The 14280-nt window shown below is 49.0% G+C and overlaps 1 protein-coding gene across 1 annotated transcript in view; it reads right to left on the bottom strand.

Annotated features, from left to right (window-relative positions):
* Positions 1-9076, bottom strand: part of LOC144946654 (RNA-binding Raly-like protein) — a 67954-nt gene extending 58878 nt beyond the window's left edge. Inside the window, exon 1 of the mRNA XM_078875718.1 lies at positions 8871-9076. Within this exon, the coding sequence (XP_078731844.1) occupies positions 8871-8907 (37 nt within the window). The 5' untranslated portion in view covers positions 8908-9076. The remainder of the gene's footprint in view (positions 1-8870) is intronic.
* Between the last annotated feature and the right edge of the window lie 5204 nt (positions 9077-14280).

The following is a 14280-nucleotide window of genomic DNA, read 5'->3' on the forward strand; positions in this document are numbered from 1 at the left end:
ACTGGGGGACGCGACGGCCGGCCGGCCAACCATGGGTCGGGCCGCACCAGCCTCTCGTGCACCACGCCAGCCTCCAACAGGAGCTCGCTAACAGCACCCGGCCCTCCCGACGACAGCCCGAAAGCCGCCGTGGAGATTCAGCGGCCGAGTTTCGCTCGGGGAGCGCGGCTGGACCCCGTTATCCCGATAGCCTCGCTCAACGTGAGCAACGCGTCGCATCGCGAGCGGTGCGAGACTGTTGCTGGCGGCCCCTGGGCGTTGTTGCAACTACGGGGCACTGCGCTTAGCGATTGTGATTTTAACGAATGAATGCATCACGCCGCCTCTCCCGTTGTCTCAAAGCCGCCGGCGGCTTTCGCGCGGCAAGGGAAACCACAGCTCAGTCCCTAGGCACCACCACCAACGCCAGCTCCATCACCACCACCACCACTACCAGTCTCTACCATCACCACCACCACTACCAGTCTCTACCATCACCACCACCAGTCTCTACCATCACCACCACTACCACTACCAGTCTCTATATCACCACAACCACCAGTCTCTACCATCACCACCACCACTACCAGTCTCTACCATCACCACCACCAGTCTCTACCATCACCACCACTACCACTACCAGTCTCTATATCACCACAACTACCAGTCTCTACCATCACCACCGCTACCGCTACCACCAGTCGACATCACCATGACCATTACCAAATCACCACCACTGCCACCACTACCAGTCTTTACCATCACCTATAAAGTGGAGCGGAGTGTTTTTAATAAATTGTTTGCCGTCCTCCCGGTCGGTGGGAGCTAGCGCGCGGTAATGAAATGGCCTGGCTGACAGCTCGTGATGCCTCCTCCGCGAGGTTTATAGATGTCCACTTTACAACGGCGAGCGATGTCTGTCCTCCCAGAAAACGCTTTAATTGAAATGGAGAACGCACGAACTTGTCTGTATATATATCTACAATACGAGGTGTGTGTGTGTGTGTGTGCGTAAACACACAAATGCATGTACGTGTGTGTGTGTGTGGAGCGGTAGTCTGTCCTCCCAGAGAACGCTTTAATTGAAATGGAGAACGCACGAACTTGTCTGTATATATATCTACAATACGAGGTGTGTGTGTGTGCGTAAAAACACAAATGCAGGTACGTGTGTGTGTGTGTGTGGAGCGGTAGTGGCAGCGGTTAGCGCGCTGCGCTACGAAACCCGGCGACCCGAGTTCGATTCCTGGAGAAAAATCCACACGACCACGGGGAGAGCACGCAAACTCCAAATATACAGGGGTCAGAGTCGGGATCGAACCCACGACCTCCTGTATACCACAGCTGCTGAAGCAGCCGTCTGGAATGCTCTCTCGGAGGAAGCCGAACTCGCTCCCTATTTCGATGAACGCCGCGTTCAGCCCACGCATGTTGCTTATGTCATTTATTGTGAAAATTCCGTCACCGTTCCTATGATCACTGTTTCATTGCTTTCATGGCTTTATTTTGGTGATTTCGAAAAGTGTATTGGTTTAGACATGTTTGTTTGTTGTAGTACAGAGTTAGACTGATGGCCTTAATCTAAGTTGTCTTGTAGTTGTTGTTGTTTGACTTGCATCCAACTGGGATTTCTGCACACAGCGTTGGTGTACGGTGCTTTTTCTGCAATATTTTGTTGTCTTTTCTTGGATTTTCTGTTTGCACTCAGTCACATATTCACTTTAAGATGTTTTTTTGTTCAATGTTTTAGTTTTTTGTTTGTTGTTTGTTGCGGTTGCACCCGATTCAAGAGCCGAATGTCTCACAGGGCTATACCTAATAAAAACATGAACTTGAACTTGAACGCACACCTCAAGCTCCCGTGCTCCTGATTTCCCAGCTCACGGTGACCGCGGCGGCCTCAACAAACCCGGGCAGCCGTCAAGCCGCTCGAAGCAACTAACCGGTCGATTCGTTGTCCTTAAGCGGTTTTTTGGAACCCGACGCGTTCGTCAAACAAGGCCACGCCGCCGTCACGGCGTGGACCTGACTTTTACTGGCGAAGTTAAACCGGGGCGGAGAGTTGGAACGGTCACTGGCACGCGGCGTTATTGATATTGTTATTATTTTTGCGAGGCTACTTTTATTTCATGTTTAGTGACTCACTTACCATTTTACTCTACTGTGCACTCCTATCGTTGGTTTTGTTGTTGTTGTTGTAACTCGCTGACCCGCCCACACCTGGGACATCTGTGCAAACGAGCTTCGTAGCTCATCGGATTTCTTCCTCGGGTCCAAATCAAGATTTTGAGATTCTGAGACTAACATCAGCGGTGGCGGGCGATGAGACATCATTTACCGGTCCCGCACGGCATCATTACTCCCCCCCCTCACCACTCCGCACTGACCGGTGCGGTGAAGTATGGTTAAAAATTAAAAAACCACCCACGGCTCGCACGGCATTGTGGGAGACTCTCATCCAGCGGTAGTCTCACAATTGGGCCGCACTGCACTCACGAGAAAGGTGCCCCGCCGATTCTTACAGCACCACGCCCGGCCGCCTTTGTCTCCCCGGTGGCAATTTTTACACACCGCAGCAACAGGTAACTCATTTGAGGCTGAGTCGACCTAGGGAGAGGCCCAGGACCGGTTCAGATAATCGTCACCGGTGTTGGCCGCGAGCGAGAATCGAACTCTCGACGCCGGCTTCGTAGTGCAGTGCGCTAACCGCTGCGCCACCGCTCACATGCACGCACGCACGCACAACCACTGCCAATGCGGCTTCTTACATTTCCATAAGCTTCAACCTTTTTCACCCTTTTGTCAGCGTCAAGAGAATTATTTTGCCTCTCAAACCGGGCTTAGGATTAAGTGCGAATTCATGGCACCGTCCCCGAAAAGGTCGTCATGAATCTCCGATCCCGCATCACTCCCCGGGGCGTTTACAAACGGCCGTCTGATTCAAGAATCCCGACGCTAATCTGACAACAGCCTCTGCCCTTCCCCCTCCCTAGCTGCTGTCCCTTCACGACCCCCTTTGTCTTCCCAATGCAACGATGCTTCGTTACTCTTCAGCCCCCCAGCTTTCTGTCGCCCCCCACCCCCCATACCCCAGCTACGACCAGGCCTGTCCCAACATACCCCTCCTTGTCAATCCCTAACGTTGTACCTCTCATTGAAACTACACCGCCACTTACAATAACCCCAAATCTTCATTTCAAATCGTGATTATCCTACGTAAGAAAAAAATATATAATTGCCGTAAAGCGCCTCGGTAAATCTCGAATAAGATATCTAAAAACAACGATGGCGGTTAACGGTGGTGCAAAAGAATAAAATAAAAACGAAAAAATATATATATATAAGCTATATAAATGATAGCTTAACGAAGTGGCTTATCACGTGTGGATATTTATAGCAGCTAAATACTCTAAACGCGTGACGTCGATTATAAATGCGGAGGGAAAACCCGGAGGACCCGGAGAAAAATCCACGCGACCACGGGGAGAACATGCACACTCCAAATATAGAGCAGCAGGCGTCAGGGTTGGGATCAAAGGCACAACGTCCTGTATACCAGGCGAGGTAGTTAACATCTCATAGCCACCGCGGAGCCCTGCTGAAGAATGCGTCTTGAGACTCCGTTGAGGCTTCCCTTGTCTGTAAATAATTGACGTTACTACCATCGCACTGAATGCCCATCGTAATGATGATGATGATGACGACGATGATCATCATCTATCTACTGCTGGATGAATGTTAGGGCAATACCAATTATGAATACCTGGAATTGTATTGCAGCAGGTTGAGGTTTAGTGCCATGAAGTTTGTGTATTTGGCTTTCACACCACGGTCAACAACATTTTTTAAAATGTAAATAGCGAAATATTTGTTGTTTACATATTTTTAATTATAATGCGAGTGAATACTCATTCTGCAGATGTTTTGTGCGCATCAATTTGTTTGCTTATGTCACGAGCAAATTTTTTTAAAATAATAATAATAACGTACCGCCCTTTATTAACCCACTTCTGGAGCAAGAGCTCCCCCCCCACACACCGTGTGAAGTCACGGCGGCTGTTTGACCATACTTCACCCTTTTTGGTCAGCGCGGGTTTGTGCAGCGGGGGGGGGGGGGGGGGTCGTGCGTGGGTCACCATTGACAAGGTCACAGATGTCGCTCGGCGCTGGAACTGAAGTCAGGGCACCGGGGGTTCGACTTCTCGTAAAGTCCGTCTCTCCGCAATAGAACACGTAAATAAATATATAAGTGTTTCTTACACAATCCATCGGCCCAATGGTCTTCTGGGAAAGTGTAAAAAATGTCAACAGGCACTGATTCAGTCCAAGCGAACTCTGGACTGCACCGCTTAGTCACTACTCTAGAGAGTGTCTCTTGCGAGCAACTTAGCCTCGTCTGTTTAACACGCCGCCTTTCGCGACCGATATTATCCACGAGCCTTTTGTCTGTCACAAGGACGGGTGTATTGCAGTAAATCTGAAACTTGCAAGCGAAAAGCAGACCGCGACGTGATATTGCATCAATTCGTGTGCAATTTGTAAGGGCGCGGTGACACAGACCTATCTCATTTTAAGGTTATAATCCCTTGTTCATCACGACGTCCTTTTTACTTCGATGTCTCAACAGCGCTACGGAGATCACGTGACGTGAGGATTCTGCCTTTGTAGCGAGGGTTGTGAGTTGACGCCGAGGAGGGGGGAGGAGGCGCCTCGCCCCCCCCATGTGGAGTGACGTCAGCCGCTAATTATTATGAATGGGGGGGGGGGGGTGCCCATTTGGAGGACGTCACCTGCTCATGAATATTAATGAGGGGGGCTGGTCGATGTGGAGTGACGTCACGAGCGTTAAGGACAGATATTCCTGGGTAATTATAGTAGGTATAAGAGGTTTTTTTTTTTAGGTTAGGTCGTGTAAATATAAATGTGTTGTTAAACTTGCCACCACCCGATACAGCCAATTAGTAAGGTTGGTCACGTGAACAAAACGTGCAAATTATTTACCAGTCGAGCACTAACCGGGGTGTTGGAGAGTAAACCCACAACATTTACAATTCGAGTACCGTGACGTAATAACAACAACCAGCCTCATCAGGCGGAGAGCCAGAAGTTGTGGAGAAATCCTCCTCCTGCTTCGGCCTACTCTTCCACGCTGGCCGGATTGCCTCCGAAGAGGTGGCAATTGCCCGCGCCTTGCCCCAACTGCCGATCCAATGTGGCTCTGGTGGAGCCACCCCGTGCCTAGCGCTGGGTGGACAACGAGAGGCCTCGAACAGAATTGGAGACAATCCCCATGCCCCCCGTTTCAACGTCCACGCCAGAAGATCGGACCTGGGAGATGGGGTCGGACCGGGAGATGGGATCGGACCAAGAGATGAGATCGGATCAGGAGATGGGGTCGAACCAGGAGATGGGATCGAACCAGGAGATGGGATCAAACCAGGAGATGGGATCAGACCAAGAGATGAGATCGGACCAGGAGATGGGAACGGACCAGGAGATGGGATCGAACCGGGAGATGGGAACGGACCAGGAGATGGGATAGAACCGGGAGATGCAGTCGGACCGGGATATGGGGTCGAACCAGGAGATGGGGTCGAACCAGGAGATGGGGTCGAACCCAGCAACTTCTCACACCTGAGATGGGGGGGGGGGAGGGGGGGTTCCAGCCCCCCACGCTAACTGTTGAGCCACCACGACGAGCAACCCTTTACCCTCATCATCATTCCACCTCGACGGCAGCTTTATACAACTAGGAGCGTCGTCTTCGGTGGGGTCTTGAACTCCGAAGCGCCCACGAGACGCGGCGTGTGCGAGCGAGCGAGCTGCAGCGCTCGTGCCAAGGAAGGTTTCCGCGCAGAGACGCGCTCGTCCGAGCGGGGGTTGGAGACTCGGGCTCGGAGAGAGAATCTTTTGGTCGTTTTTTTTTCTTCTTCCTTCTTCACGTTTTCATTCCGACACAACGCGCGAGCCACGGCGCGGCAACGCCGATCGCCGCTCGAGACAGGAACGGAAACTCCGCGAGGCGGGGACCACACCCAGGTGGGGTGGTGGCGCGTTGGGGAATTGAACTCCTAGATTTGAAGCTTTCGTAACTGCAAGGATTCATATTCTTAGGTTTTTTTCGGTAAAGTCACGTAGGTAAAAATGTAAAATTAATAAAAGTAAAATACAAATAAAATAAAAATCACGACGTTTCGGAGGCAGAAGCTTGTGTTGCCTCCGAAACGTCGTGATTTTTTATTTTATTTTTTATTTTATTTTTTATTTTATTTTTATTAATTTAAATGTAAATGTTTTACCTACGTGACTTTACCGAAAAAACCTAAGAATATGAATTGAACTCCGCTGACCCAGCCGAGTGGAGACCACGCCGTGGGACGTGAGCATTTATACGGGGAGGGAGAAAACTACAACAAAAAAACAACTAAACTTTTTATATATTTTTATTGGACCAGGTAAGGCGCGCTGAGCTGTGTAGCTCTGTTTTTCAGTTGGCCACGAGTGATTGCTCAACGGAAGTGGGCTTATCACGTGGGTCATTCAGAGCAGCCAAATAACCTTAAACGCGTGATGTCGAGTCTAAATGTGGAGGGAAAAAACGGAGGACCCGGAGAAAAATCCACGCGACCACGGGGAGAGAGAGAGAGAGAAAGACAGGAAAAATGCAAATATACAGCAGCAGGCGTCAGGGTCGGGATCAGACCTACGACCTACTGCATACCAGGCGAGGTAGTTAACATCTCGCCACCGTAGCGCAATTATATACCACGGGACCGGGGGTGGTTGGGAGGAGGGAGGGGGGGTTGGGGAGCTCATAAAGAATCTGAAAGCGTAAAGTGATTACAATTTACAGCCCTCTGTCATAATCCACTGCACATCGGTGAGTCGCGTTATTTTGGGTGGGGGCGCAATGAGCCGCGCAGCTAATTGCTCACCAGTGCCGCGTGTCGTTACATCTGTCTGCCCACCTTCTTTGTCAACCTTTGACCGAATGAGTGCTGTACTGCTATCAGCCAGGCGAGGAGGAGTAGATAGACAGGAAGAAGAAGACGAGGAAGGGGAGGGAGAGAAAGAGGAGGAATAGTCTTAACCTAAGTCACCGATACCACACGGGCAGCCTCCCTTGATACAGCAAATCTGGCTGTGACGGTCCCACCTGATGACGGAGACTTGTGTTGCCTCCGAAACGTCGTTATTTTTATTGTTTTATTTTAATTAATTTTAATTTCATTTTTTTTTTACCTACGTGACTTTACCGAAAAAAATGAGTATGAATCCTTGCAGTCACGAAAGCTTCAAATCTAGAATTAAAAGCACAGCGGGACTGAACGGACGGACGGACGACTAAAGCCTCCTCGTGTCGTGTTATCGCTGCAGAATTCATGATTTGTTTGACCATACTTCACCACGTTGGTAAAGGTCGGGGCGGGGGGGGGGGTGACCCAGGTTTCACTGATGTTGTCGTACTCGGGTCGCTGGCTTCAGAGCACAGCGCGCTAACCACTGGCGCCACCACTCGTTAACTCAAAAGATATAGTAGTAGTGGTGACAATAATACACCGTGCAATTTTAGACAAACGTTCTGTGCCAAAAAATTGGAGCTAAGACGAAGAAATAAAAAAGCAGCATTGACCGCAAGAGGCGAGAGGGTGAATCGCGTGGCTGTGTGCACGTCTGGGACCTCTCTGTGCACCTATTGGGACGTTATCGCAGTTGCGCTGTTTTAGCTCCACCGATGCGTTATCGGGGGTTGTACCCGTGGTGTCGTTCGCCACGACGTCCGACGTTTCGCGCCGCGGCGGCCGGGAGCTTCGTGAGCCGAATCGCGTGCCGCCCCACTCACTGCCCGCGCCATTCGGCCACGTGAAGAAGGTCCCAGCTCGCGGAGCGGAACGTCGGACGTCGTGGCGAACGAACGCGTCGAAGAGCGTAACACGGTGAACTAATCACGAACGTGCGTTGAACTTCTGTCGCACCGCACGTAGCCAACCGCGCTAATCGGAGGTGCGGGGGAAGGACGACACAAACTAAACACAACACGCAGTTCTCACAAAAACACGAGTTCGTCAATCTCGATGATTTGAAAGTGGCATAGCTCCGTCGACTTCGTAATGTCGAAAGCAAGAGCGTTCCAGACGGCCGCAGAAGCGCGTGCGTAAGCGCGCGATGTGATGACCGCCTCGGCTCAGTGGCCAGCCAAAAAGACGCGAATGGTGATGCTGATCTAACCACCGACGCGTGCGTGCGGATTACACAGGGAGACAAGGGAGAGGAACGCGTGGATTCGAGAACGGCCGCAGGTCAATGGCAACGTCCAAACTCTTAAGCAAAAGTGTGGCTTTGGCAGGACGCGGCCACGGCTCGAAGACACGCCGATGGTCGAGAATGACAACGGCGTGGCAGCTGAGGAATGGAACGCTTCCGAGAGAGATTGGCACGTCTGTTGGGGGGCGGGGGGGGGGAGACGAAGCGGCGAAATTAGGATCGGGTGCAGGTAAGCGCTGACGGAGGCGCCGACGGCTCGGGGAGGAATTCATCCAGCAGTGGATTGACCACGACTGAAGATGAGGATGATTGTGACAATGATTAACACTGAACGCTAGTTTTTCTTTTAAAAGCAAATTTTGTAAAGCGCTCTGTGATCTGTGGATGAGGTGTGCAAATGTGTTACTATTATTATGACTAACTACATCGTTATCCATAACAGAAGCGGGACTTGAGTAAATGATTAACACTGAACGCTAGTTTTTTTTTTGTTTAAAGCAAATTGTGTACATCGCTCTGTGATCCGTGAATGAAGAGTGCAAATGTGTTATTATTATTATGACTAACTACATCGTTATCCATAACAGAAGCGAGACTTGAGTGACAGCGAGTTGCACTCTACTCACAGCGGTAGTGATTACGCCTGCCCTTGTACATCGCCATGCCTCGGTAGAAATCCAGCTTGGACGCCGGAGTGGGTCTCTCACGTGCGGAGTGGAAAAGCAAAAGCGACTACGACAACACAAATCGCTCTCGCTCTCGCTCGCTCAAGGAACCGCTGAAAGATTTCGCCGCTGCCGCTCCGAGGACGAAGCAGAAAGAGCCGCTTAGCTGACAGCTCCTTATATGAGAACGGGTCGTACCAACTCGAGGTGGCTCCAAGCGGCGGGTGAGTGGGGGGAGGTAGTGGGGAATTGGGTCGTGGATCTGAGAATACTTTTTTTTTGTCAAAGCAGGGAAGCAGTGGCGAGTCAAGCCCCCCCCCCGTCCCCACGGAATTATACCCAATGGACAATTCCGCAGTAACGGAATTACGCCCACAATGCAGACAGATTACGCATGCCACGCGTAGAATTGGGACCCTCAGCGTGTGCTGCTAAAGATGCCGTGCAAGCACATTGGGACGCAGCTACATGTCAAAGCGGAGGCTTCGTGATAGTGAAATTCGATATCTTAAGTAGGGTAAATGTTCCGTGCTGTAATTCCATTACTCGATCATTGACACGGTGGTTTTTTGGGGGGGTCTTTCACCAAATAATTACACCAATATTTCCAATATTCATATGGTCTGCTGGCCTGCTCTCTCTTTGCCCTGAAGCAGGAATATTCTCCAATATTTTGGAATACTTAGCTCTCCGATGTACGTCTTTTAGGAATGTACTGCGTTTCCCTTGGTGCGATGTCCAACGTTTCGCTCTACGTGCCGGGGGGGGGGGGGTGGCTTCTTCAAAGGAATTGAATTGAATAATCTCGCGGCACGTGGCACGCGGTTCGGAACGTCGGGCATCATGCCGAGCAGCCCCAACTGTGAACAACCGACACTGTTTGGCGTTGGAACACTGAACACATTTCTCATTTGAAGGCATCTTCGCGTGCGGTCTGTCGGTGAGTCTCAAACATTGAACTCGAGCCGGCGAAGAATCACCCTCGCATCTGGCCACCAATTCCAAATGGCCCACACGGCGGAGCCTGAACACGGACGGGAGGCAGGGCGAGTTTCGGACGATGCAACTCTCTCGTGAAAGCGTGGGCAGGATTCTGGACATCAACCCAACAATCAGTGCCGGACGAAGCGGGGCCTGTAGCATGATGTTATCAAGGGGCCCTAAATAAATAAAAAAACATATTAAAACACGTACATGTTTAACTTGCATAGTAAAGTAATTGTATTTTTTCATTGGCTATATAGCCGGATCGTAAGACAAATCGCTAACCTTAAACACCCAGTCGTTCATAAAAGTTGAAGGCGGTATAGTACTATGGTAATAGAGCAAGCGCAGAATCACTGAACCGGAATTGATAGCTTGAAAGCGTTTAGCCCTTGAAAGTGCGGGGCCCGTAGCTACTACATGTGTAGTAGCTACTTGTGTTCCTGGGATAATCCGGCACTGCCAACAATGCACTTGTCAAGAGAAGCAAACCACGCAGGGCCATCTCCCGAGATGCCCTGCGGCACCGTAGCGGCACTCGTCAAGATGACGTCGTAATGCCAACCACCGGAAGCGGTGGCCTGCACAGAATATTTGGGGAAAACGACTGACGTGCAGGATGGACAGGAGACACACGTCGAAGACTCGATCACTTCTTATTGTAAGATCAAGAGTGGGGGGGGGGGGCTCTTTCTGACTGGTAGAAATCCGGGGGAGGGGGGGCAACCGATGATATCGATGACCAGCCACGTGCACGCCCCACGTGTGTGTGTGACACGTGGTCGCGGTGACAATAAAACAGCAGCGAACTTTTTCACCGTTACAACGAACAAACAACCACCACCCCACCTGCTAGGAGTGGTGGCGCCGCCTGGCGGACAAAGCCACGGGTACTGCAACTCTTGCACATCTATCTATATATATAGAAGGGAAATTTGTGAATGTGTTTTCTAAATATTTAGCGTACTTCCCGACATGCAACAAACTTGAAAATTGCCATGTGGGTACTTTCCAGACTGTACACCATGCACAATGATCAAAATGCACTTGTTTTTTTTGTGGGGGGGGGGGGAGCTCAATAATGCATTTTTTTTTTTTGCACGGCAAGTGAGCTGTGACGTCAAATCTGTCATGTGACCCGCGCATGTGAAAGCATAACACATTGAAGTGTAGTGGTTAGCGCGTTGCGCTACGAACCCGGCGACCCGAGTTCGATTCCCGCTCACGGCCACCACCGATTATTTGAACCGATCCTGGGCCCTCCCCTAGGTCGACTCAGCCTCAAACGAGTAACTGCTGTTGTGTGTGAACATCGCCACTGGGGAGACAAAGGCGGCCGGGCGTGGTGAATCCAAGTCCCGGGCGAAGCCGGGTAGTCAAGCTCGTAATAATTCCAAAGTGACAGGGGCGCTGGGGAGGGTTGCAGCCACCTGCACCGAGTATAATGAAGCTTCTTGGTCACTCGAGCTAACCCAGAGCCGGACCATCAATCACGTAACCAACCCCCACACGGTGCCCCTCCTTGCTCCGTCGATTCACAGACCGCGGCTCGCGTGCTCCAACACTCTGCCTTCGCTGCTGAGCCTCGCTGGCATTCACAACTGCAGGGCTTCCCTCGCTCTACGCGGCAGTTCGTGGTCGTGGTAGCAGTGCCGGACTAAGCTAGTGCGGGGCCTGTATATATAAATAGAAAAAAACACGTAAATATTTAAACACGAATGTTTTACTTGCATTGTGAAGTAAATGTATTTTTTCATTTGCTATACAGCCGGATAATACGACAAATCGCTGACCTTAACACAGGACCGTTCGTAAAAGTTGAATGCGGTGTAGTACTATAGTAATAGAGCAAGTGCAGAATATCCTTTGGGTCTTTAGGTAAAGTCACGTAGATAGGTTAAAAGAAAATAAGAAAAAACTACGACGTTTCGATCGCAACACAAGCGGTCGTAGTTTTTGGTTATTTTCTTTGAACCTATCTACGTGACTTTACTGAAAGACCCAAAAAATATGAATTCCTGCAGTCACGAAAGCTTTAAGTCAATATTCAAGTGCAGAATCACTGAACTGAGAGTTTGAAAGCGTTCAGCGCGAGGCCCTTGAAAGTGCGGGGCCCGTAGCTACATGTGTAGTAGCTACATATGTAGCTACTACACATGTAGCTTCTACACATGTAGCTACTACACATGTAGCTACTACACATGTAGCTACTACACAAGTAGCTACTACACATGTAGCTACTACATATGTAGCAGCTAATTTTGCTACTCGGATAATCCGGCACTGAGTGGAAGTAGTAGATGCGTTTTAAAAAAAAAAAGACAAAAGCGAGACTGCACGAGGAGGCAGCTGCCTTGATCTAAATAAAGATTCTGATCTGCCTGCCGAGTAGCGCACACAGTACGCAGACACACAATGTTGAATCTCCGTCTGTGTATCTCTCTGTGTGTGTATCTCTGTGTGTGTGTGTATCTCTGCGTATGTGTATCGTTGTGAGTGAGGCAGCTGTCTGCCGAGGAGCACACACAGTACACACAAAATGTGTTGTATCTCTGTGTATCTCTCTGTGTGTATTGCAGTGTGTATCTGTGCGTGTTTGTATCTTTTTGCGAATGTATGGGTAGAAAGAGGTTTAGCCGCATACACATCGCGAAATCGCACAGACCGAAACCGCGTAGAAGGGATAGAGAGAAAAACCCTGCATTTTTTTATCTTCAAAATTGCGTGTCAATCCTATATTTCACGTGTGTTATGCTGTACGCAAATACCGTTCATCTTAATAGTTTCACAACGTTTTATGAAGGTATCGCCAGTGTTAATACAAATTGCCCTCGGGTTTGAAAATCTAATTTCGTGACATTTCTCAATTCTTCTCCGTTATTTTTTTTTGTTAGGAAATAAAAGAGCAATAAATGAAGAAATTAATGAAAAATCTGCGTTTCAAATGTCCACGCTTGAACAGACCACGGAGTAGAAAGTGTCAGATTCAATTCGAGGCGACAGATCGTGCGTCGCACAGCCCTGATACCATCGCTGTTACCATCGTCATTATCAATACCATCGTCATCATCGTCATCATTATCAATATCATAGTCATCATCGTCGTCATCATTATCAATACCATCGTCATCACAATCGTTCACATTGTCAATACCATCGTCATCATCGTCGTCATTATCAATACCATCGTCATCATCGTCGTCACAATCGTTAACATTGTCAATACCATCGTCATCACAATCATCAATACCATCGTGATCATCGTCGTCATGATCAATATCATAGTCATCATCGTCGTCATCATTATCAATACCATTGTCATCACAATCGTTAACATTGTCAATACCATCGTCATCGTCGTCATCATTATCAATACCATCGTCATCACAATCATTAACATCAATACCATCGTCATCACAATCATTAACATCAACACCATCGTCATCACAATCATTAACATCAATACCATCGTCATTGTCGTCATCATTATCAATACCATCGTCATCACAATCGTTAACATTATCAATACCACCATCGTCACGAGAGTTACCATATATTCTATGGGTCGTTCGGTAAAGCCACGTAGATAGGTAAATAAGAAAAATATCACGACGTTTCGATGGCAACACGAGCAATCGTCGTCATTATCAATACCATCGTCGTCACAATTGTTATCATGATCAATATCATCGTGATCGTGGTGTTCATCATTGTCAATATCACTGTCATCGACGTTGTCGTTATCATCAATTTGGTCATCATCATCATGATCATCATGATCATCATCATCCACATCATCGACTTCATTAACATTATCATCATCAAGATTATCATCATTATGGTCATCATCGCCATCGTTATCATCATTGTCAGTGTAATGATAATGATCAATTTCACATCCTAATCATTATCAATATTACCGCTATAATTATCAGCAATACCATTGTAATGGTTCCTATCAATATATTTCCTAACCATTATCGATATCATTGTCATCATCAGTTCATTATCGTCATGATCAATATCGTGATCATCTTCATCATCGGTGGTCTAAGGAGAAGATGCAAAAACATTTGTCAGGAGAATTAAAAAACAAAAATGCAAACCCTCACGAGCCAATGCCTCTGGGTGGGAGTCACTGCTCAGGATCTAAACGTCCACGGCGGACTTGAAAGCTTAGAGACGAAATAAAAACTAATACCAACACCCCACCAGTCGTCAAGAAGTGACGGGGACGTCACCACGGCGCCTGTGCCAGGCTAGGTGCACTCTGAGGCCACGTGAAGTGTCGTTGAGCTCGCTGACAGGAGGTCTCGGGACAGACACAGCGGACGCCATGGGTTGACTGACCCAGATGACCCGTAGATGCACCATCAGCTGTACCCCC

This window comes from Lampetra fluviatilis, chromosome 42 (assembly GCF_964198595.1).
Source record: "Lampetra fluviatilis chromosome 42, kcLamFluv1.1, whole genome shotgun sequence".
Classification (NCBI taxonomy): Eukaryota; Metazoa; Chordata; class Hyperoartia; order Petromyzontiformes; family Petromyzontidae; genus Lampetra; species Lampetra fluviatilis.